This window comes from Apiospora marii, assembly GCF_038362585.1.
Source record: "Apiospora marii strain CBS 49790 chromosome Unknown utg000002l_segment0_segment0, whole genome shotgun sequence".
NCBI classification, from domain to species: Eukaryota; Fungi; Ascomycota; class Sordariomycetes; order Amphisphaeriales; family Apiosporaceae; genus Apiospora; species Apiospora marii.
Window position 1 is genome coordinate 295,782 of NW_027117373.1, and position 20,935 is coordinate 316,716.

The following is a 20,935-nucleotide window of genomic DNA, read 5'->3' on the forward strand; positions in this document are numbered from 1 at the left end:
TATATCAATGCACACATTACAAACGATGTGTCTAATCAAGTACTTCATACCGTGTATGTATCATCAAGAACTAAATTGAAAGTTGTTTTATGATGTTAATGAGTGTGTCCCGAACAACGTAGTTGAACCCCCCGAAACTTGGCTGATATTCCCAGTCCGACATCAGATGTTTGAGATAATCGAGAGAAACGGTCAAAGATGAAAATAACGAAAAGATCAAGTGACAGGTACCTACATATGATTCCGAATGTAAGCAGGACGTCTCGGTACAAATGTGGTAAAATGCTGATGTTTATTCCTATACCATAATGCAATTTCTATGGCCATCTAAAGTATTCAAAAACAAAAAAGAAGCAGATCTCCCTTGGCACGAAAAATAGTACCAGTTGCGACTTTCAACGCCCTCTTACAGCTGAGCAGCCTTGATGATATCCGGCAGCATGTTGTGCGTGTTATTCCAGACCTGGGTCGAGCCCACGACGAACAGAGCACTGATGTACCACGTGTTCCGGTGCCCCTGCAGCCCCTTCATCTTGCCGTACCAGCCATCAGCAATATCCTTGGTCGGCGGCGTCAGGTGGAAGGGCGAGTAGTCCCTGAAGTCGAGGAATTGGGGCTCCTTCTGCTGGCCCTTGGTCTGCGTCTGCAGCCACTGGATGGTGCTCTTGGCCGCCGCCTCGACCTCGGCCCGCGACTTGGGCTCGTCGCTGTTGTACCAGTAGAACTGGTACCCCTCGTGGGCCGAGGGCGCGATCTCGACCACGCCCGGCAGCCGGGGCACGTGGAAGGGCCGGTCGGCCGCGGCGTTGGTGTAGGCCACCCCGTCGGCGATGCCCGTGTTGTTGACGACGCCGCCGTAGTAGTGCTTGCCCGACAGCTTGCTGATGACGGGCTGCTCCTGCTGGTCGAGACCAAAGTACTTCATGTTGTCGAGGACGGGCGGCATGGCCACGATGAGCTGCTTGGCCTTGATGAGCTTCTTGCCCGAGGGGGTGTTGGCGACGAGCTGCACGCCGCCCTTGCGGTCGGTGGACCGCTGGGCGGCGATGATGGACGACTTCAGGAAGACGTGCTGCTTCAGCTCGGCCAGGGCGTTGCGGTAGATGAGGGAGTTGTCCGAGTTGGCGCTCTTGACGGCCTTGCCGGAGAACTCGGCCAGCTCGATGTGGTTGCCGTCGTTGAAGATGGCCAGGGCCGTGGTCTTGAGCGGGTCGCCCGGGGTCGCCGGCCAGTACAGTCCGGCCTCGGTGGAGGCGGTGGAGAGCTTGTGCTTCTTGGCGTACTCGGGCCAGGGCAGGAGCAGGTCCTCGGGCACGGGGTGGGGCACGTTGTTGAGGTCGTCGACGAAGGGGTACTTGTCGACCTCGGCCACGTAGTCCGGGCCGGGCTGGCCGCGGGTGTAGTTGGACACGGCCGTCTTCTTGGCAAAGTCGTAGTACATGGGCTTGCCGAAGACCTCGAGCGAGAAGGGGGCCAGGGGGCTGTTCAGGCGGGCGAAGAAGTCGCGGACGATGGGGTCGTCGAGGTGCAGCTGCACGCCAAAGTCGACGCTGGCACCCGTCGCCGGGTCCTGGAACGTCTGCGTGTTGCCGCCAAGCCGGTCCGCCACCTCCACCACGGCGAAGGTCTTGTTCTGGTCCGCCAGGCTGACGGCGGCGTACGTCCCGGCGGCGCCTCCGCCAATGATGGCGAAATCGCGCTCGACGACGTCTTTGGCAGCATAAGACGCCGCGTCGAATTGGTCGCGGGTGCACTTGACCGAGGCAGCCAGTGCGCCCGCCGCGCTAGCGACGCATAACAGGGATGACAACATTGTAGGGGAATGAATGAGTGGTGGGGCCGAGTATCTGTGCGACTGTGACGAGAGTGATCGACTGGCTTGGCTTGCTTGGCTGCTTGATGAGATCGAAAGCTTGAACAAGATCGGCAGCTTCCCTTTTATAAGACCCAAACTCGGGTCCATGAGGATAGTATAGTTGATACAATCCCCAGTCTATTTTGTCCCTGTCAGGCCATTATGGTGGAAAGAAACTCCGGTCTGTAATTGGGCCGAGCTGACAGGATTCTAGGCTGCACCTGCAGCGAACCTGCAGCAGCGCCATATTACGGCGTGCTAAGTATAGCAGCTGCGCCTCCGCCCCAATTGATGACAAGGATTCCAGCCGTCTGCCTCGCGTAGTAAGTATGTAGCCGCTTCAAGACACACACTGGTTATGTCGCTTTGGCGATGGATCTTGGAAGGATCGAAAACTGCATCCACTGGTTTGCAATCGAAATTCCCACGCGGCACTGAGGGCTTGGTCTGTTCCGGTTGATCTTTTGGACCAGCCGCAATGACTTTCTCGCACTATCCGACTCGTCTGAATCAACGGCCCCCGAGGGCTGGGACTTGGACTGCTCATTGCACTTCCTCGGCTGGGGCACCATAGAAGAACATGTGCCAGGATCAGCAACTCGTATTTGATCGTATCCGACTCTCACAGGACGTTACCCGGATGAGAAATGCAAAAGCTTCCCCGATGAAGGAATCTATACCCTGTGAATCACTAAACTTTTGAATCTAATGCGCGCAAAGTGAAGGCGGCATTGGTGAGTCACTTCAAGATAGTAACCATTTGCGACTTTAGCCTCCGATGATATCGGAATCGGGTCCCTTGTACTTGGGTGTTTCCAGGCAACAAGCCCAGTTACTAGGAGTCGCATCAAGGCTGGCTCCAACCTAGTTGAATACAGATCAATGTCTCTCTTGACATGGTTCATTGCTTCTTAAACAGGAGTCACGATAAACAACTTCACGTATCGAAGAGCCCTTAAACATGGTTGTACGTAATGTATTATGACCTCATGGACTGCAAGTTGACATGTAGCAAGCAGTGTCGTTGTGTCACATTTCTACCCAATGAGTGTATTGTGACTTGTTCATCGATATGAGATATGGTCGGATTTTGATGCCAGTCTTTGAGATTGTACCGTGTGACAACAGTAAGACACCTGCATCTTGTGACACCAACCAATATGCCAGGTCCAGATGCGGTCCTACTACATGAGACCAGCCCTGACTTTGGATTCTGCATGCATTTTGAAAGGATATGAAATCTTACATTATACGGCTCAATGTTAATGGTGACTCTAGAGAGTATTAATCCCCTTTTCAACATGAATATCCCCGGGACTAAGATACTACACTACCACACTCTTTCTCGGTCTGGTAGACCAGACACAACAAACGGAGAGTTTCCATAGCGGTAGCTAATACACATTGGATAACCCTTCTAGTCCAACTTAAAAGAAGACATCATCCCCAATATGTTCTTCATGTTTTCAATAGGGCAACCCCTTAAGACACTACTCAATAGCGTACCAATCCTCACTTCCAAGTTTAGCTAATTCGCAGTCGTGAGAGTCTCCTCATACCTCCTTTTTAACAAAAGCCCAAGGACATCTACAGCCGTCAAAAAGAAAAGCATAGAATTGGGTTGGACTAGGCACGGGAAAGCAAGCATCTGCAAGGCCAAGCGTACCCGGCCGCTTGGTTATCGGCAGCACCCATGAACCTTGCCGATCTTGGGACGATTCTTGGCAAAGCTTACTCCGACCAACCACAGCGACAAGGACAGGCAACGTGTGTGGAGTTCTTTTCTATTCCAGATTGTTTCCTGTCTATCTATGTCTATAGGTAGGAACACGCAGTATGTGTAAACATGAGAGCACAGCTTTCTTCCCCAGAAGCTATATACAAGTCGCCGTCGCCCGCTTGAGCATATAATCTAATAAAACATAAGTGCAAAAAGCAAACGCTTCTTTTCCTTCCTCTTGTCCTCATTGGTAGAGATCTATATGCGTCTGCGGCGGTTCCAAGAGCTGCAGGAAGTTCTGCGCCAGCCTGTTGAGCCCGGTCGAGGCCTGCAGCGTCGTGACGATGCTGGGCATGAGCTTCATGTAGGCGTCGCCGAGCCCCGGGTGGGTCTGGGCGAAGCGGGCACCGAGGAGGAGCAGGATGGGCGTCAGGGGGTGCATCTGGAAGTGCTGGCCAAGGACCGAGACCAGCTGCGCCGTGTCGCCCACGGCGTCGAGCGACTGCTGCTTGTGTTCGGTGTAGAGGGCCTGCGTGAGCTGCGTCCCCTGCGCGTCGTTGCCGAGGGGCCGCGACTCGATCAGGTCGTACAGCATGAGCACCGCGATGTGCGCCGCCAGCGTGACAAAAGTGATGATGGGGTCAGGGTACTCTAGGGATGCGTAGATCCGCAGCATCCGGATGCGGTGCGCGAGCAGCGCGTTCAGGGACCGGTGCTGGCGGCAGAAGTCCTGGCACGGCCGCGTCGGCGACTTCTGCTTGTGTTCGAGGACGCGGCCGCAGATGGTGGCGCCGATGACGCTTTCGGTGAAGGGGGACAGGTTGTTGTTGGGCCACTCCAGGTCGACGACCGAGATCATCTCGGCCAGGAAGCTCGAGTCCGTGGAGCGGCCACTGGCAAAATTGGCCTCGGGAGCCGGTAGGCGTGTACGGATCTGGAAGCAAACGAGTCAGTATATATGGTCCATCACACCACAATATGCGGACGGGGCAAGTTACTTACCAGTCGCTCATCGAAGAACATGTGAAGCCCGTCCACCATACTCGTGAAGCGGTCGATGGTGTATGCCAGCCAGAAGGTGCGCCTCTTGGTCTCAGTCTCTACCCAGTCATCTTGAACCGGATCCTGGAGAGTGAGTTGCACCTGCTGGTACTGTCCCAGCTGCATGGTGGGCGGCGTTGCTTGTCTTTGGGGCACATCCAACTCGTACAACCTCATCATCTGGATCAGGCGGAAAGCCCGCCCCGCCGACATCATGCCCCGGTGGAAGTCCTGGCACGTCAGCTCGTAGATGGCCAGCAGGGTCCACGCCTGGGCCTGCTCGAGGGATATCTGGTGGCAGGACTCCTCGGACTCGAGCGCGTGCAGGAGTTGCCGCGTCTTGGCGTATAACCTCCGGCCGTCTACTTGAAACTGACTGGAGAGTGATGAAGCGAGCGTCCACATGGCGTGCTGTAGACAGGTTCTTTGCTGGCTCTTGTTTGGTTGTTGGGACCAGGAACGGTAGTAGCGCGCTTGCACTATCGGTGCAAAGGCATAAGCCCGGTCGAAGTAAAGTTGGTCTCTATGTTACGTGTCAGTATATGTAGTTGGCTTCAGCGCACCAGCCTCCAGAGTCGGGACTTACAGATCGTTGTGCATCATGGTGGTGATCAGCAGATCCGGTTCCATGGTAAGGTCCATGGGAATGTGGGCCAGATCCTGAAGGTCCAGCTCGGGAAGTGAAGGGAAGGGCGGTGAGTTTGTGTATGAAGTGTCGAAGCAATCCCATGGTTCCATGGGCATCATGGGAAACTGGAAGTCCCCCGGTGTTGGCCATGGGGGGAGATTGCCGGGTATTATCTCGGGGTTGGTGTTGATGATGTGTTGGAATTCGTTATGGTCTGCAATCTCATTGTTGTCTGCACTGCTCCCGCCGCTTCCAACGTCGTTATCTGTGTTCCCATGCTCTTGCGAGGGCGACGAGCCTCGCGTATCCGTCGCCGGAGGTGTTATTGTCGACCCTTGTTTTTCTTCCAGCTGTGTCTGGAGGTCCTCTAGCACCAATCCATTAGCTTGGGAACTCGAGGTAGAAGAAGGAAGGGGGTGATGGTGGAAATCACTTACCGATCCTTTTCTGTAGCATCTTGAGATACCCCTTTTTGGGCCCCCTTGGCGGGCAGCTTTCCCGCGTCACACAGTCCACTCCGGCATTGGCACAAGCCGCGCATTGCGGTTTCCCCCTATCGCAGCGTATCCGTTTCCTTCGGCATTCTTCGCACTGTTGATCAAGATGTCGTTGTCAGTGATCAGAGAATCAATGCATAGGGGAAGGTGGTCACCTACTGCGATTCCCAGTTGCTGTCGTGGTGATGGCCCCGCCATGGCTGTTTTACACAGAGCAAATTGTGATCTTCTTGATTTTCGTTCTTTTTTAGCTTTGGTTCGATGCCAAGTTAACCTTGCATGCCACGTTTTCTTGGTCCGAGTCGAGGGTGTTGATCGTTTTAGTTCTGCACAATGTTGGTACGGGCGTATCTTGTGTAAGTCATTGATATGTGGCTATCCATGGCACTTATGTGGGTAGAAGCAGAGGCCGACTTGACGTGAATGTCTTATCTCAATGTGGGGTGGCAATTACAGGAATAGGATTCCGTGCAACCTCGACTGCAGTATCAGAAATCCTGTGCCACTCTTTGGCAAAAGCAGGATCCAGCGTTCCGTGCGCCAGCAAGCTGCAGTCATCTCAGCCACCGCAATCGTATGTTCCATTCCATCGATACCCACTAATTCCGAGAAATCCGAGGCGTCCAGCGTGGGCGGGCAATAAAGATGGAGCGGCGTATGCAGGAAAAGTATTACGACATGCAGCTCTGACTGCAGCCTTCGTGTATATTATCTAATGGTCTTTGTCTTGGGGGGGCTTGTCTTGAAGATGCGGAAGGCTTGTCTCCAGGCTTAGAAGGCTTATTTGCGGGCTGATCTGGGGGCCTAATCCGGCAAGCGTTGCGAGCTCCGCCAATGAGAAGCACTTTTTGTGGTCTCACAACATTGCAACACTGCGCCCGGAGCACGACTGCGAGTGGAGCCCGGGGCCTGGAGAGATGCCATTCCACGTGCTACTTCATGTGAGTAAGTATGGATTCATGAAGGCCCATCAGCTAAGATCGCTAGGGAGCAGATGCTAACCAATCGTTTTCGTTCTAGTGGAGTAGTCGCCCTTCTGGGTGAATATTAATAAATCTCCCTTGGGATCGGTTAGGCTAGTCGTGCACTTTCAGTCTTATCAGAACGACGTAACTCCAGTATTACTGGTAGACCCGGTAAAGAATGGGGTGCTTGGGTGACCCCTTACTCGGAGTCCGAGCCGGTCCCGACGAAGCAGAGTGGGGGGAAATCTGGTGAAGGATAAGGACAGAGTCGCGGTTACGGCGGGTAGCTGGCGACTTGGCGCTGCCGTATCCAGGCGTACACCTGCCTGCGATTTGAAAGCAGACCGGAGTATAGCACTTCCGCTAGCGCAAAACGTGGGTGGCTAGGTTTTGTCAACCCCATTGGTAGGGCTGATAGTGAACTTTGCTTTCAGCAGCTATAGCAACGGACCGGCGGCCATGCCTTTCAACAGCTAGCTTATTCGGCTTATTTGTTTACATTCCTTCTTCTCGAGGCGTTTCAGCCCGCGAGTTCATTTCGACTGTGAAAGATTCTATGCGGCTTCGCCGACTGTACGGGCTGCTGCTCCTACCGACGTCACCAGCCGCTGTCAGCCGTAGACGTCACGGCGGTCTCTCCCGCACCGCCACCGAAACAGTAATAACCGCTATTCGGAGCAGCCATACTGGTGCGCGCGGATGACTACAGCTGCCCTTACGTTCCAATGGGTCGAAGTTACGTACAACATACATTGTACGAGCCCTCCGCTCATAAGCTGAATCAGCACTAACGGCACCATTGACTGAAAACATGAATGCTATTGGCTGGCTGACAGGACCTGAAAAGAAAAGACGGAGTAAGAACATTCTGCTGCGGGGCAGCGTATGCTTCTGCTCGACCGAAAACGTCAATGTTCATGCCTATCATTCAGCTGGCTGGCGCAGGGTTCTTTCATCCCGTCCTAAGAATATACGACCAGTAGGACTTCCCAACACCTTCCATCCCACACGTTAAATCCGTCTGGTTATCCACTGCATAACCTCAAACGCCTTGGCATTCAGGGTCCTTTTGCGATCCCTTGGACCAGGAAGTGCCTCTGGCCCGCTGCATCTCAACTGGAAGCCTGAAGCCGGTGAGATTGTCCACATGATATCTCAGATCTGGTACAGTCACACTGGGTCAGAACCATCATGAAACTGCCACGCCTGCGATGACTGCGAGATCCTTCCGGGTTGTCGGCACTGCTTGTTGTGCGACCTGGTCCCACGTTTGTTTACACAGTCTGTGGCATTCCTTCCTAGAGGAGTAGCCGATGACCCGCGGATTTAGGTTCACCGTCCCAATATAGAGAACCTATCAGAATACGGTAGTCTATCAACTGTCAGGTCCTGCCGTACGACCTGCTGAAGGTCGCCCTCATTGTGGCGTTCTGTTGATTCCAATTGCCGCAGGACGTGTCAATTCAGGACTTTCTGATATTATACTTGCGCATTCTCGCAGCTTCTTCAAGGTTCGAAGGATTGGTCCGGGGTCAACAGTTACACCGACGACGCGGAGGATTTGCTTCAGATCCAATTTTACCCAAAAAGATCTAGACCATTGCGCGTCACCGTAGTATCGTACTATTCCCTCAATTGAATATTCTGTGGGCATCGTACGTTTGTTCTTTTGCTGTCCTTTTATTGGCCGCGAGGTGGCTTGTGCCTTACTAGTCTCTACCGGTCATAGTGTGGCACAGCGCTACCCCACGCTGCCCCAAAAAGCCTCTCCAGCTTATTACTTGCGCCCCACAGGGACTTTTTCCAACGCTTGTCCCTGGGTTAAGCTTTCTTTTTGGACCTTTTCCCAGGCTCCTATCCTAAGTAGGCCCGGAGTTAGTGACACCCTGCGAGGGTTGCATCGATCCCACCCACACCGCTCGACATTTTGGTTCCCGAAGCTCGAGTGTTGTGAGAAGAAGGACTGTGTTATTATCTCTGAAAAGGCCCTGTGAGTGAGACATAATCCAGACTAGAGCCAGTTTTGGTTTCTCAGCGACTTGATGCCAGTTAGAACGGTGGGGGCCATGACTACACCTACAGTACTTTGGTAAACTCCAAGTCATTGACGGCCCCTAGGCTACCGACAGCCCCCCTTTTTGGCCAGACACATGAATGATCCTTGTCAGTACCCTGCAGCTAGCAGAATAGCCAGATCGCACACAATATTTGAAATGGAAGGACTAGGTTAATCTTTTCTTCTAATTATAGTCCTATGTAGCATTTTCGAGGCTTGTTAGTATGGCTTGTGGGGTGTCAATGGTCTAAGAGCGGATCTCGAACATATCTGTATCTAGCTCGATCTAGAACGTGAATTCAACCGACTCATGACAAATTCTGATGGTTTTCAGGAAAAGATCTTGGTCGTTCGAGTCTTCGATACCCTGGCCCGATATCTTGCCAATAGGCCTTGTTGCTTTACTTGGAACAACAGATCAATGCATTCCATGACAACTGTGGTACGTTTCAAGACAGGTATTGTGTGGAATTATACGCTCAGGAGTGAAGTCACCAATCACCAGGAAAATGCGATTTGCAAGTGTCCTATTTTGTCGTGACCTGCTGTTTGTGAGACTTCTGTTTCCGCTGGGGAGCCTTGGTGTCAATCGAAAAGAAAAAAGAGAATTACTCGAAAAACATCTTTTCAATACACCTTGCCTAGTCGCTACATTTTGCTATGAGTCGAAAACAAAGAAAACAATAAGATGAATACATCTGCTCTAGTGTGATGGAATCAACCAATACGACAAGAAACCCTAAGCTTTCTTCGCAGCCGGGGCATGAGACCGCGCCAGCTCGCGCAGCTCCGGCTCCAGCTGCGCCAGGATGTCGTACTTGACGACGTTGCCCCAGTTCTCCTCGAGCTTCTGCTTCATGCGCGCCGGGTCGCGCCCCGTCGGGCCGTACCGCCAGTGGTAGACCTGCCCCATCTGGCGCGAGTGGTGGTGGATCCAGCGGCCGCGCTCGAGCCGGGCGCCCGTGTAGGTCTGCAGCGCCGCCTTGAGGGCGTCCCGCAGCTCGCCGCTGCCGCCGGGAAGACCCTTCTGCTGCACCGACTCGAGCAGCGTGCAGATGACGAGGGCGTCCTCGGCGCCCGTGCAGGCGCCGACGCCCAGGTAGGGCGTGCTGGCGTGCGCCGAGTCGCCGACGAGGCAGGCGCGGCCCTGGGCGTAGGTCGGCGGCGGGCTGTCCTCGAGGTCGAAGATGCCCCACTTGACCACCTTCTCCGGGTACAGCTTCCAGATGTCGGCGACCTGCGGGCTCCAGCCCTTGAACAGCTTCTGGATCTCGGTGCGCTCGACGGGCACCGTCATGCGCTCCGGGTCGGGGAACTCGTCCGCGTCGTAGGCGAACACGGCGATGTTCAGGAGGGTTCCGGACATGACCTAATGTTATAAAGTTAGCAACACTGCCTCTCAATAAATAGGGAACGTAGGTACTAACCGGGTATACCAAAAGGTCGGCACCGGGGCCCAAGTGGTTACAGGCGCTCTGGGATACCTTCTCACCCAGGGCGGCGATGCCCACGTCGATGGGCACCATGGTGCGGTAGACGACGGTGTGGCTGAAGCCAGGACGGGCAGCTGGGTGATCAGCGCCCAACATGAGCTTCCGGGTGTTGGAATGGATGCCATCGCACCCGAGCAAGACGTCGGCCTCGGCCGTGGTGCCGTCGTCGAAGCTCAGCACGACCTTGCCGTTCTGGTCGGCGTCATCATAGCTCACGAGACGCTTGCCGAACTGAGCGCAGCCCTCGGGCAGCAGGTCGGCCATGCCCTGAAGGAACTGGGAGCGGACGCAGCCCCAGAAGCTGAGGTTGTTGGTCGGGGTGCGGAAGAGCAGGGACTGGGCCTCGTCCATGGACTCCTCGGGGGTGCGGGGGTGGTAGCCGTTCCAGTAGGCGTTGCTGGTGCTGGCGTCGGTCTTCTGGCTGATGCGGCCCAGCAGCTCGACGAGGGCCGGGTCCAGCATCTCCATCCAGACCCGCGCCGCGCCCGTGAAGGCAAAGCCCGCGCTGACCTCGGTCCAGGTCGACGCGCGCTCGTAGATGACGGCCCTGATGCCCCGGCGGTGCAGGCCGATGGCCGTCATGACGCCGATGATGCCGCCGCCCACGACGGCCACCTCGAGGGGGCGGGCGACGCCGTTGCCGTTGGTGGTCTTTTGAGTCATGTTGGTTGTGTATGTGTAAATGGAATCTGGCAATGAATGTTTTGACTATGATTCTGTCTTAAGTTTGGCTGACTTGGAGTGACCAGACGGATGAGGAAGTGTGCATGTACAATCGAGAAAAGGGGCGGGCAAGTGGCACTATTCCACGGTTTATAAAAGCTTTACCACCGACTTCATGAAAACACTATAATTAGATACTAACTGAACAGGCAAAACAGTCTGACAGGAGTTGTGGCGCCACGGGAGATTTCGCGAGACCCGCGCACAGCCTCAACAGCCGATTCCTAAATCCGGACTTTTGATTCCCCTGACTGGCTCACTCGGGGCTAGGGGGCTGACAGGCCCCGCCGATTTCCGGCTGCCCTTCCAAAAGTCTAATACCGCGACAATTTTGTTGCCTTATCATCGTTTTGTGTCAGACAGCTCGAAATGGTGTGGCTTTTACGAGATGTTATCAGGAGTTGAGGATGTGGATACCGGAGTTACCCGTGTCATTGGAGTTGAAGTTTGGTTTAGGTTGACAGTGACACCGCGCATGTGCGTCTCCTCTGAGAGAAACTTACAGTTACGTTGCAGATAGGTCCAGTATGCAGGGTTGAGTCCACGTGCCTTGCCGTCGTTGGGACATTGGAGCCATTGGGTCGGTAAACTAGATGGTCCAGACCCTTTCCATCTCCTGTGGGCCGCCACGTTCTCTGCCTTCCAGAAGTGGAGATTAGTCTGCGCATAGGATGAAGAGCACCCTTATCCGTCTTTCCGACTATTCCGGTGGTATTTTGCCCCGATATTACGATAGCAGCCTCCTGGTACAATCAATCTGAATCCTCCTGTGCCAAAGTAACTGCGGTGACACACATTCGGGTCTCAAAGGCTGTTCGCCACGAGTTTCATCGAGGCGGCCAATGAGTGTGTCGGTTTAATTTAGAACAGATGGAAGCTTGATACCATCGTTATCTAAGTTGAAGGGTTGTACAGACAGTCTATATAAGTATCTGGCCTCGGCTTCAAACAGATTCCCCTGCTGAACCAAAACACACAGTTAGACAACATAGACAGTCTCCTGCCTGCGCAACCGGGATCTCCTCGAACATACCATACCCTTCTTACTTGTTCTTCACATCACTTTTCTTACTAGATCACTAGACAAATACATCTCCTTCTTAGATCTCTACACTAGATCCCGCGCCACTGAACGTTCACTCGTTCATAGGAGACTTTTCTATTTTTACTCAGACACTTCTGTTGCTCACTTTCTCTCTCTCTCTCTCGCGCACACACACACATACATACCCCATCAAGCAATCATGATGACCCCCACATTATCCCACGTCCGTGAAGCAACGAGCTTCGTCTTCGGAGGCCACATCGGCCCCCAAAGCAAGAACTCGTTGGAGAAGAAGGTGCAGCAGATCGTCGATGGACCCAACGGAGAGTGGATCCTCGAGACCCTGGCCGGTATGCCCCGGTACTGGGAGGCCCTGACCGAGAGGATCCCCGAGCTGGCCAGTGCGATGAATGGTCCTCGTCTGCTGGCCGATATCGAGTCGTGGTTTCGGCATGGCGCCGCCTCGGTTGAGTCCCTGGCCCCGGATGCCGAGATCCCTGATTTGTGGATCGGCGTCCTGATGGTCGCCATCCAACTAGATCAGTACTGGCAGTATCTCGAGTTTCGGTTCAACAGCACAGACGGTGATGCTGTGGAGGATCTGCAAGCCGAGCTGGTGAAGCAGCAACAGCAACAGTCAGGCGAAAGCAGCAACAAGGTCGAGACCGTCGGCTTCTGCGCCGGAATGATCGCCGCCGTCGCCGCCGCCAGCTCCCACAACCGACAGGAGTTCGTCAAGTACGGCGCCGCGGCCCTGCGCATCGGCGCCCTGATGGCCGCCCTCGTTGGAGCCACCGAGGCGTCGACCAAGGGCCTCGGCAAGGGCGGATCCATCTCACTGGCCGTGGCGTGGCGCACCGCCAAGCAGGGCGCCGACATGACGCGCATCGTCTCGAAGCTGTCGCCCGACGCCTACGTCTCCGTCCTCTTCGACGAGTCGCGGGCCACGGTGACGAGCTCGGAGCGGCTGGCGCCCAAGATCATCCGGCAGCTTCGGGCTGCTGGTGTCACGGCCATTCCGCTTGCCTTCAAAGGCCAGCTCCACGCGCCCTCGGCCGAGCGGGCGCGCCACACCGAAGCCCTCATCGAGGTCTGCCACGCCATGCCGGAGCTGCAGTTCCCGGATGCGGCTCAGCTGGCTCTGCCCACTTACCTCGACCACCCCGAGGGGAAGCAAGTCTCGGGGGAAGAAACGGACTTGGTCGCCATGGTGCTGCGCTCCATTCTGGCAAGCCAGCTGAACTGGACCAGCACCGTCTCCAAGCTGGCGGCCAACAAGGAAGACAAGTCTATCATTGCCTTTGGGCTCGACCGTCCTCTGCCGCCCACCATCATGCGCGCTTTCGGTCCCAAGCAAGTGCAATTTGAGGATGTCGAGGAAGACATTGCCAAGTCCATCGTGCACCGCCCACGCCCACAGACACAGGCAAGCAGCTCGGATGCTGTCGAGTCAGTTCAGGCCGAAGCCGAAGAAGACTTCGACGATGTGATCGCCATCGTAGGTATGTCCCTCAAGGTTGCGGGCGGCGAGGATCTCGAAGGCTTCGAGCAGATGCTCAAGACGGGCGAGTCGCAGCACGAAATCATCACGCGCGAGCGGATGACGCCGGACATGCTGTTCCGCGACAACGACGCCTACGGGGACCGCAAGTGGTACGGCAACTTTATGCGCGACCCCGACGCCTTCGACCACAAGTTCTTCAAAAAGAGCCCGCGCGAGTCGCAGGCCATCGACCCGCAGGGCCGCCTCTCGCTCGAGGCCGCCTACCAGGCCCTCGAGCAGTCGGGCTACTTCAACGAGCTGGCCACGACCAACCCCACAGGACACGCGCGGCGCAAGCACGTCGGCTGCTACGTGGGGCTCTGCTCGTACGAGTACGACGTCAACATCCACTGCCACCCGACCAGCGCCTTCACCGGCACCGGCGAGCTCCGCAGCTTCATCCCGGGCCGCGTCTCGCACTTCTTCGGCTGGACGGGCCCGGCGCTGACGTTCGACACGGCCTGCTCGTCGTCGACGACGGCGCTGCACATGGCCTGCCGGGACCTGCTGTCGGGCGAGGTGCCGGCGGCCCTCTGCGGCGGCGTCAACGTGCTGACCAACATGCAGTGGACGCAGAACCTGGCGGCCGGCAGCTTCATCAGCCCGACGGGCCAGTGCAAGCCCTTCGACACGGACGCCGACGGCTACTGCCGCGGCGACGGCATCGCCTACGTCTTCCTCAAGAAGTTGTCGACGGCGCGGGCCGACGGCAACAGCATCCTCGGCACCATCCGTGCCACCGGCATCAACCAGAACCTCAACACGACGCCGCTCTTCGTGCCCAACGTGCCCTCGCTCTCGACCCTGTTCGACAGCGTGATCCGCAAGGCCCGCGTCGAGCCGCGCGACATCTCGCTCGTCGAGTGCCACGGCACCGGCACCCCCGTCGGCGACCCGGCCGAGTGGGAGAGCATCCGCAACGCCCTGGCCGGCCCCAAGCGCGACACCCTCCTGCCCGTCGGCTCGGCCAAGGGCCACGTGGGCCACACCGAGGGCGCTTCGGGACTTGTCTCCTTGATCAAGGTGCTCCTCATGATGCGCGGTAACTTCATCCCGCCCCAGGCCAGTCATAAGAGCATGAACCCTCATATTCATGCACAGCCGGCGGACAACATGCAGGTCGTCACGTCGCTTCAACCGTGGCATGGCGACCGCAAATTCGCGCTGATCAACAACTACGGCGCCTGCGGGTCTAACTCTAGCGTCGTGGTCGGTCACTCGGCGCACAAGCCTAAAGCCAACCCTGCCTGCTTGGGAGTCGCCGGGTCATCGTCGCCTCGATTGCCGTTCTGGATCTCAGGATTGGATGCCCGCAGCATCGCGGCGTACAGCACCGTGCTGGCTAACTATCTCCGCTCGTACGCTGGTTCCCAAGACGGTCAAGCCAAACTGGCTGATGTGTCATTTAACATGCGATGGCAGCAGAACCCCGGCTTGCCCCAAGGTCTCATGTTCAGCTGCAGCTCGCTGGAGGAGCTGCAGGGCAAGCTCGCCAAGGCGGCCTCGGCTACCAAGGACACCGCCGCCAGTGTTGGCATTGCGCCCGTCAAGTCGGAGCGACCCGTCGTCCTGTGCTTCGGCGGCCAGGTCTCGACCTTTGTCGGGCTCGACCGCGCCGTCTACGAGAGCGCGGCCGTGCTGCGCCACCACCTGAATGCCTGCGACGCCGCCATCACCTCCCAGGGCCTGGACAGCATCTACCCCGACATCTTCGCGTGCGAGCCCTACCAAGACGTCGTCAAGCTGCAGACCGCGCTCTTCGCCATGCAGTACGCCTCGGCCAAGAGCTGGATCGACTGCGGCCTCGACGGCAAGGTGGTCTCCCTTGTGGGCCACAGCTTCGGCGAGATCACCGCCCTCTGCGTCTCTGGTGTGCTGAGTCTGGAGGACACGGTCAAGCTGATTGCCGGTCGTGCGCGACTGGTGCAGAGCGCCTGGGGACCCGACCCGGGCGCCATGATGGCCATCGAGGCCGACGAGGCGCTCGTACACGATCTCCTGAAGGAGTCCAACTCCGCCTCCGATGGAACTGCCGGCATCGCCTGCTACAACGGCCCCCGCAGCTTCACCGTCGCCGGGTCTACCAAGGCCATCGACACCTTCGCCGCCACTCTGGCCGGCAAGGACAGCGCCGCGGTCGCGGGCGTCAAGAGCAAGCGCCTCAACGTGACCAACGCCTTCCACTCCGCCCTGGTCGAGGGCATCGTCGACCGCCTCGGCGAGGTCGGCAAGAGCGTGACCTTCCGCGACGCCGTGATTCCCATCGAGCGCGCCACCGAGCACGGCGCCTCGAACCCGAAGCTGGACTGGAGCTTCGTCGGGGCCCACATGCGCCAGCCCGTCTTCTTCAACCACGCCGTGCAGCGGCTGGTGCAGAAGCACCCCGAGGCCGCCTTCCTCGAGGCTGGGTCCAACTCGACCATCACCGTCATGGCCTCGCGCGCCCTCGCTCAGACAAATTCTGCTGATCTCCACTTCCAGGCCCTGTCCATCACCAACACCAAGAAGGGCGTCGACCGGCTCTCGGACGCGACGGTGGATCTCTGGAAGCAAGGGCTGCGGGTCTCGTTCTGGGCCCACCACCGGGCGCAGAAGGACGAGTACGCCCAGCTCCTCCTGCCGCCGTACCAGTTCGAGAAGACGCGGCACTGGCTCGAGCTCAAGTCGCCCATCGAGCAGGCCCTCAAGGTCGCCCAGACCATGACCGGGGGTAACGGACAGTTGCTGCTCACGAGTGGTCCATCATCGGAGACGCAGCAGGGTCAGCAAGTGGTCGACCCCCAGACCCTGGACATGTGGACCTTCCTCGGCTTCCAGGACCGCAAGAAGAAGCAGCCCAAGCTGGCGCGGTTCCGGATCAACACGGCCTCGGCCAAGTACCAGCGCCTGTTCGCGACCCACGTCATCGCCAAGACGGCGCCCATCGCCCCGGCCACGCTCGAGATCGACATGGCCATCGAGACCCTCTTCAGCCTGAACCCCGAGTGGCGCGCCCACGGTTTCAGTCCCATCGTCCGCGACATGCAGAGCCACTCGCCCATCTGCGCCGACCCGGCCCGCGCGTACTACCTCGACCTCGAGCCACTCAACAAAACCGAGACGGCCTGGGGCTGGGTCATCCACAGCGTCGGTTCTTCGAACGACGACAAGCACGCCGAGGGCCGCATCGACATGGCCTCGCCCTCGGACCCGGCCGCGCTCCAGGAGTTCGGCCGCTGGGAGCGCATGGTCAGCCACGCGCAGTGCCAGGCCGTCCTGGCGCTCAGCCCCGGCGCCGACGGGGTCGAGGCGCTCTCGGGCCGCAACGTGTACCGCGCCTTCGAGGAGGTGTGCGACTTCGGCCCCGTCTACCACGGCGTCAAGTCCGTCATCGGCCGCAGCGAGGGGGCGAGCGCGGAAAGTGCGGGTATCGTGCACCGGCGCCACGAGGGCGGCACCTGGCTCGACGTCCCCAAGGCCGACGCGTACGGCCAGGTTGCGGGCATGTACGTCAATTTGCTGACTGATATCCCCGCCAGCGACATGTTCGTCGCCACGGGGCTCGAGTTGGTGATGCGCGCGCCCAAGCGGCAGACGCCCACGGATGGCCAGGAGAACGGTCCGGCGGTCTGGCACGTCCTCGCCCGCCATGCGCGCCAGAACGAGAAGTCGTACGTCACGGATGTTTTCATCTTCGACAGCGAGACGGGTGCTCTGGCCGAGGTGATCTTGGGTCTCAAGTATGTCCGCATCCCCAAGGCGACCATGAGCAAGATCCTGGCGCGCGTGACTATGGACAAGTCCTTTGTCAGAGCCCCCGCCGCGGCGACTCTTCCCTCTTCTGCTGCTCGTCCTCTCGCAACCCTCGACAACGCCCCCACCACTCCCAAGTCCAAGCCGGCGCCGCGCCAATCTTCTCCCAAGGCCTCCAAGAGGATCACTACCCCCAAGAAGGCCAAGCCGTCCGCCTCGGCCAGCGGCCCGCGCGACGTGACCAACGAGGTGCGCGACGTGGTGGCCAACGTGTCGGGCATGGAGGCCAGCGAGATGAGCCTCGACAGCGAGATGGCCGACCTGGGCATCGACTCGCTCATGGCCATGGAGCTGGCCCGCGAGATCGAGAGCACCTTCCACTGCACCCTCGACCGCACCGAGACCATGGTCGCCACCCGCCTCCGCGAGTTCGTCGCCTGCGTCTCCAACGCCCTGGCGAGGGCCGGAGACAGTGGTGACCGCCCGGTGGAAGAGGAAGAGGAAGACGACAGTGACGATGACTCGGCGGGCACCGGCGAGGGCGATGACGATGGCGTGTTCTCGGACTCTGCCGACGACACGGCCTCGGAGATCGACACGCCCGACAACGCTTCGGAATGCAGCGGCGCCGACAAGAGTCAGGATCCGGTGAGTGAATCGCCCGTCCCTGCCACCAAACCAGTTCACGGGGCTGACGTAGCGGCCCGCGAGGCAGAAGCACTTCGCCTAGTGTCCACCCACATGACCGGCTGGGAGACGGCCGCCCTCCTCCAGGCCGGGGCGAGCGATAACATCAGCACCCGCCCCAGCACCGGCGCCGTGGTGGTCGTGACGGGCGCCTCGGGCAGCCTGGGCGCGCACATTGTCCAGGCCCTCGCCGAGCGGCCCGACGTCGCCACGGTGGCTTGCCTCAACCGCGCCATCCGGGACGTGTCCGCCGATGACAAACAAGCCGAGGCGCTTTCCTCGAGAGGGATCGAGCTGTCCCCCGCCGCCCGCGAGAAGCTGCGGGCCTACGGGACCGACACCGCCAAGCCGCAGCTCGGCCTCTCGGACCAGGAGTACGCCTGGCTGGCCCAGCACGGCACCCACATCATCCACAACGCCTGGCCCATGAGCGCGACCCGGACGCTCAAAGCCTTCGAGCCCCAAGTCAAGGTGATGCGGAACCTGCTGGACCTGGCCCGCGACATGGCCGCCACCGACCCCGTCCGCCCGCGCCGGGTCGGCTTCCAGTTCATCTCCTCGATCGGCGTGACCGGCTTCCACGCCTCGCCCCTCGTGCCCGAGCAGCCCATGCCCATGGCCGCCGTGATGCCCAGCGGCTACAACGAGGCCAAGTGGACGTGCGAGCGCCTTCTGACCGACACCCTGCGCCGGCACCCCCGCCTCTTCCGCGCCCACGTCGCGCGGCCCGGGCAGATCTCCGGGTCCACCGCGAGCGGCTTCTGGAACCCCGTCGAGCACTTCGCCTTTATCGTGAAAAGCGCGCACGCCCTGAAGGCCTGGCCCGGCTTACAGGGGGTCATGCACTGGCTGCCCGTCGACAAGTCCGCCAGCGTCATGGTCGACCTCTTGAACATCGACGACGATTCTTCACTAAGGGAGGCGCACCCGGTCTACCACGTCGACAACCCCGTCGGCCAGCCCTGGAACGAGATGTCAAAGGTGCTGGCGGGCGCGCTGGACATCCCGGCAGGCGACATCGTGCCCTTCGCCGAGTGGATCCGGCGGGTGCGCGAGTCGGCCCTGTCGGCCGCGGAGAACCCGGCCGTCCACCTTCTGGGCTTCCTCGAGAGCCACTTTGAGCGCATGGCGTGCGGCGGGATCGTGCTGGACACGCAGAGGTCGGGCGAGCATTCCCGAACCATGGCCGCGGAGGGGCCGGTGAGCGCCGAGGTGGCGCGGGCCTATGTCTCGTCTTGGAGGGAGATGGGGTTTCTTAACTAGCATTCAGACGTGGGATTTGTTTTCTTCAAAGTTTGGGTTATCAATGTTGTTGTTTATTTCAGCGTCTCTTATGTATTTGGATACATCCTAGAATATGCGATTATGCGATTTATTTCTTGATTTATTCATTATAGACTTTGTTTCTCAAAATATCTTGTCCGTTCTGATTTGTACGTCGACTTGTTCCGAAATTTCCCATTTGATCGCAACATGCGCAGAGCGTTCAGCAGTGTATGTATGCCTTCACGAGGTTTAGCTGTTGTGGGGATGGCAATGCCTCCAGTTAAGCTGAACAGTGAAAAGGAGAAGAGGGGAGAAAAAAGAATGCCCGCAGAGGGAGTCGAACCCTCTTGCCTTAGAGTATATCTAACCACTAGGCTACACCGGTCCGGGCAATGGAACTACGTATTAAAAGGGTACATAAACCCTTCGAAGGGCCTCTGTTACTTTAGTTGTTCTCATCGAGACTTTGGGTGCGGTGGAACTCTATTACCCCCTTTCGTCCAAGTCTATCGGAAAGCTAATACTATGGTCCGTTTGAAATTCTTATACTTGTTGACAGAGAGAACACAGAACCGAACTCCATAGCACAGCACCGCCCAATTGCTGAGGTAAGGACTCGTTGCACTAGCTAGATAGATAGTGTCTAATTAGCCACTCATATCTCAACAAATGCTAAGAAATCCCACCTAATGCCTATAGTAGTGGTATTACATGCAGCGGTGGGTTGTTTCCAGCTTCATCTTTGTCACCCTCAATGTAGTCAAACGGGTACCGTATCAGCAACATCCTACAATCTCATTATGAGGACCAACTGGGTAGCATCAACGGCACTTTTGAGCATGTTATTGAAACCCATTGCGCACCCCAGTTCGACATCATTACTGTAGCGATGATATTGCTAGAGATGCAGCAGCGAGCTACACCGTCATTCGACAACTACTCACTTTGGTGCTCTGCACATGCACCAATACACCTGTGGCCAGACGGGGAAACCTAAGGCCAATACATGTGTGAGCTGATTGGTCAATGCTACGACACCATTAGCTCTTGCAACTTGCTTTGTCGATATGAGGGAACAGATTGTGTGTCAGCAATGACGGCCTCCCTCGGCTCCGGCCCTTGGATAACCCCTGTACTGGAATGAGAAGTCAGCTTCTAATTCATTCTACATGTGTGACACCCCATATCCGATCCCAGGTTGCCTGAACGATGTAAGCGATCGTCAGTCAGCATGCAGCCACATTGTAGTACGATAACGCGGGTCAACGCCACGTGGACGGCCAGAGATCCGGCTGACCACCCAAGCGGAATTACAAAGGACCAGACATAAATCCAAATCCAGAGAAACAGCCATCGGAATTAGTATTTCCGCAAGGGATGCGCCACCAAAATTAGTGTCGGTTTAGTCGGGCTGACGTCTGATCCCACCTGCCCACGGGGAAACGTTAGTGAGTCGGACTTTAGAAACTCAGCTAGCCAATCACCGCCACAACTATCACCGAGTAACACCGAGCCTCTTGGAAGGGGCCAGTTTGTAACCTGACATACACAGCCTCATGATCTGGTATAACGTGATATATATACTATTTACATGAGGTAGATTCTAGTTGCATCAGTGCCAATTCCAGACTTACCAACAAAATAATCAATCCTCCCCACACTTGCCAAAATGCCTGCTGCCAAG

The 20,935-nt window shown here is 57.5% G+C and overlaps 4 protein-coding genes across 4 annotated transcripts; 1 reads left to right on the forward strand and 3 right to left on the reverse strand.

Annotated features, from left to right (window-relative positions):
- Window positions 1-406: 406 nt before the first annotated feature.
- PG985_001789 (FAD/NAD(P)-binding domain-containing protein) lies at window positions 407-1,813 on the reverse strand (the record flags this gene model as incomplete). The annotated part of the gene is made up of 1 exon (XM_066821558.1): window positions 407-1,813. One exon carries the CDS (start codon window positions 1,811-1,813, stop codon window positions 407-409), a length of 1,407 nt encoding a protein of 468 aa, XP_066688990.1.
- Window positions 1,814-3,819: 2,006 nt separating this feature from the next.
- PG985_001790 (Transcription factor) lies at window positions 3,820-5,939 on the reverse strand (the record flags this gene model as incomplete). The annotated part of the gene is made up of 5 exons (XM_066821559.1): window positions 3,820-4,509; window positions 4,578-5,139; window positions 5,203-5,629; window positions 5,682-5,835; window positions 5,901-5,939. The coding sequence occupies 5 exons, from the start codon at window positions 5,937-5,939 to the stop codon at window positions 3,820-3,822; spliced, it is 1,872 nt and encodes a 623-aa protein (XP_066688991.1).
- A 3,562-nt stretch (window positions 5,940-9,501) lies between these two features.
- PG985_001791 (salicylate hydroxylase) lies at window positions 9,502-10,918 on the reverse strand (the record flags this gene model as incomplete). The annotated part of the gene is made up of 2 exons (XM_066821560.1): window positions 9,502-10,131; window positions 10,190-10,918. The coding sequence occupies 2 exons, from the start codon at window positions 10,916-10,918 to the stop codon at window positions 9,502-9,504; spliced, it is 1,359 nt and encodes a 452-aa protein (XP_066688992.1).
- Window positions 10,919-12,225: 1,307 nt separating this feature from the next.
- On the forward strand, window positions 12,226-19,248 carry PG985_001792 (uncharacterized protein; the record flags this gene model as incomplete). The annotated part of the gene is made up of 1 exon (XM_066821561.1): window positions 12,226-19,248. The coding sequence occupies one exon, from the start codon at window positions 12,226-12,228 to the stop codon at window positions 19,246-19,248; it is 7,023 nt and encodes a 2,340-aa protein (XP_066688993.1).
- Window positions 19,249-20,935: the final 1,687 nt, after the last annotated feature.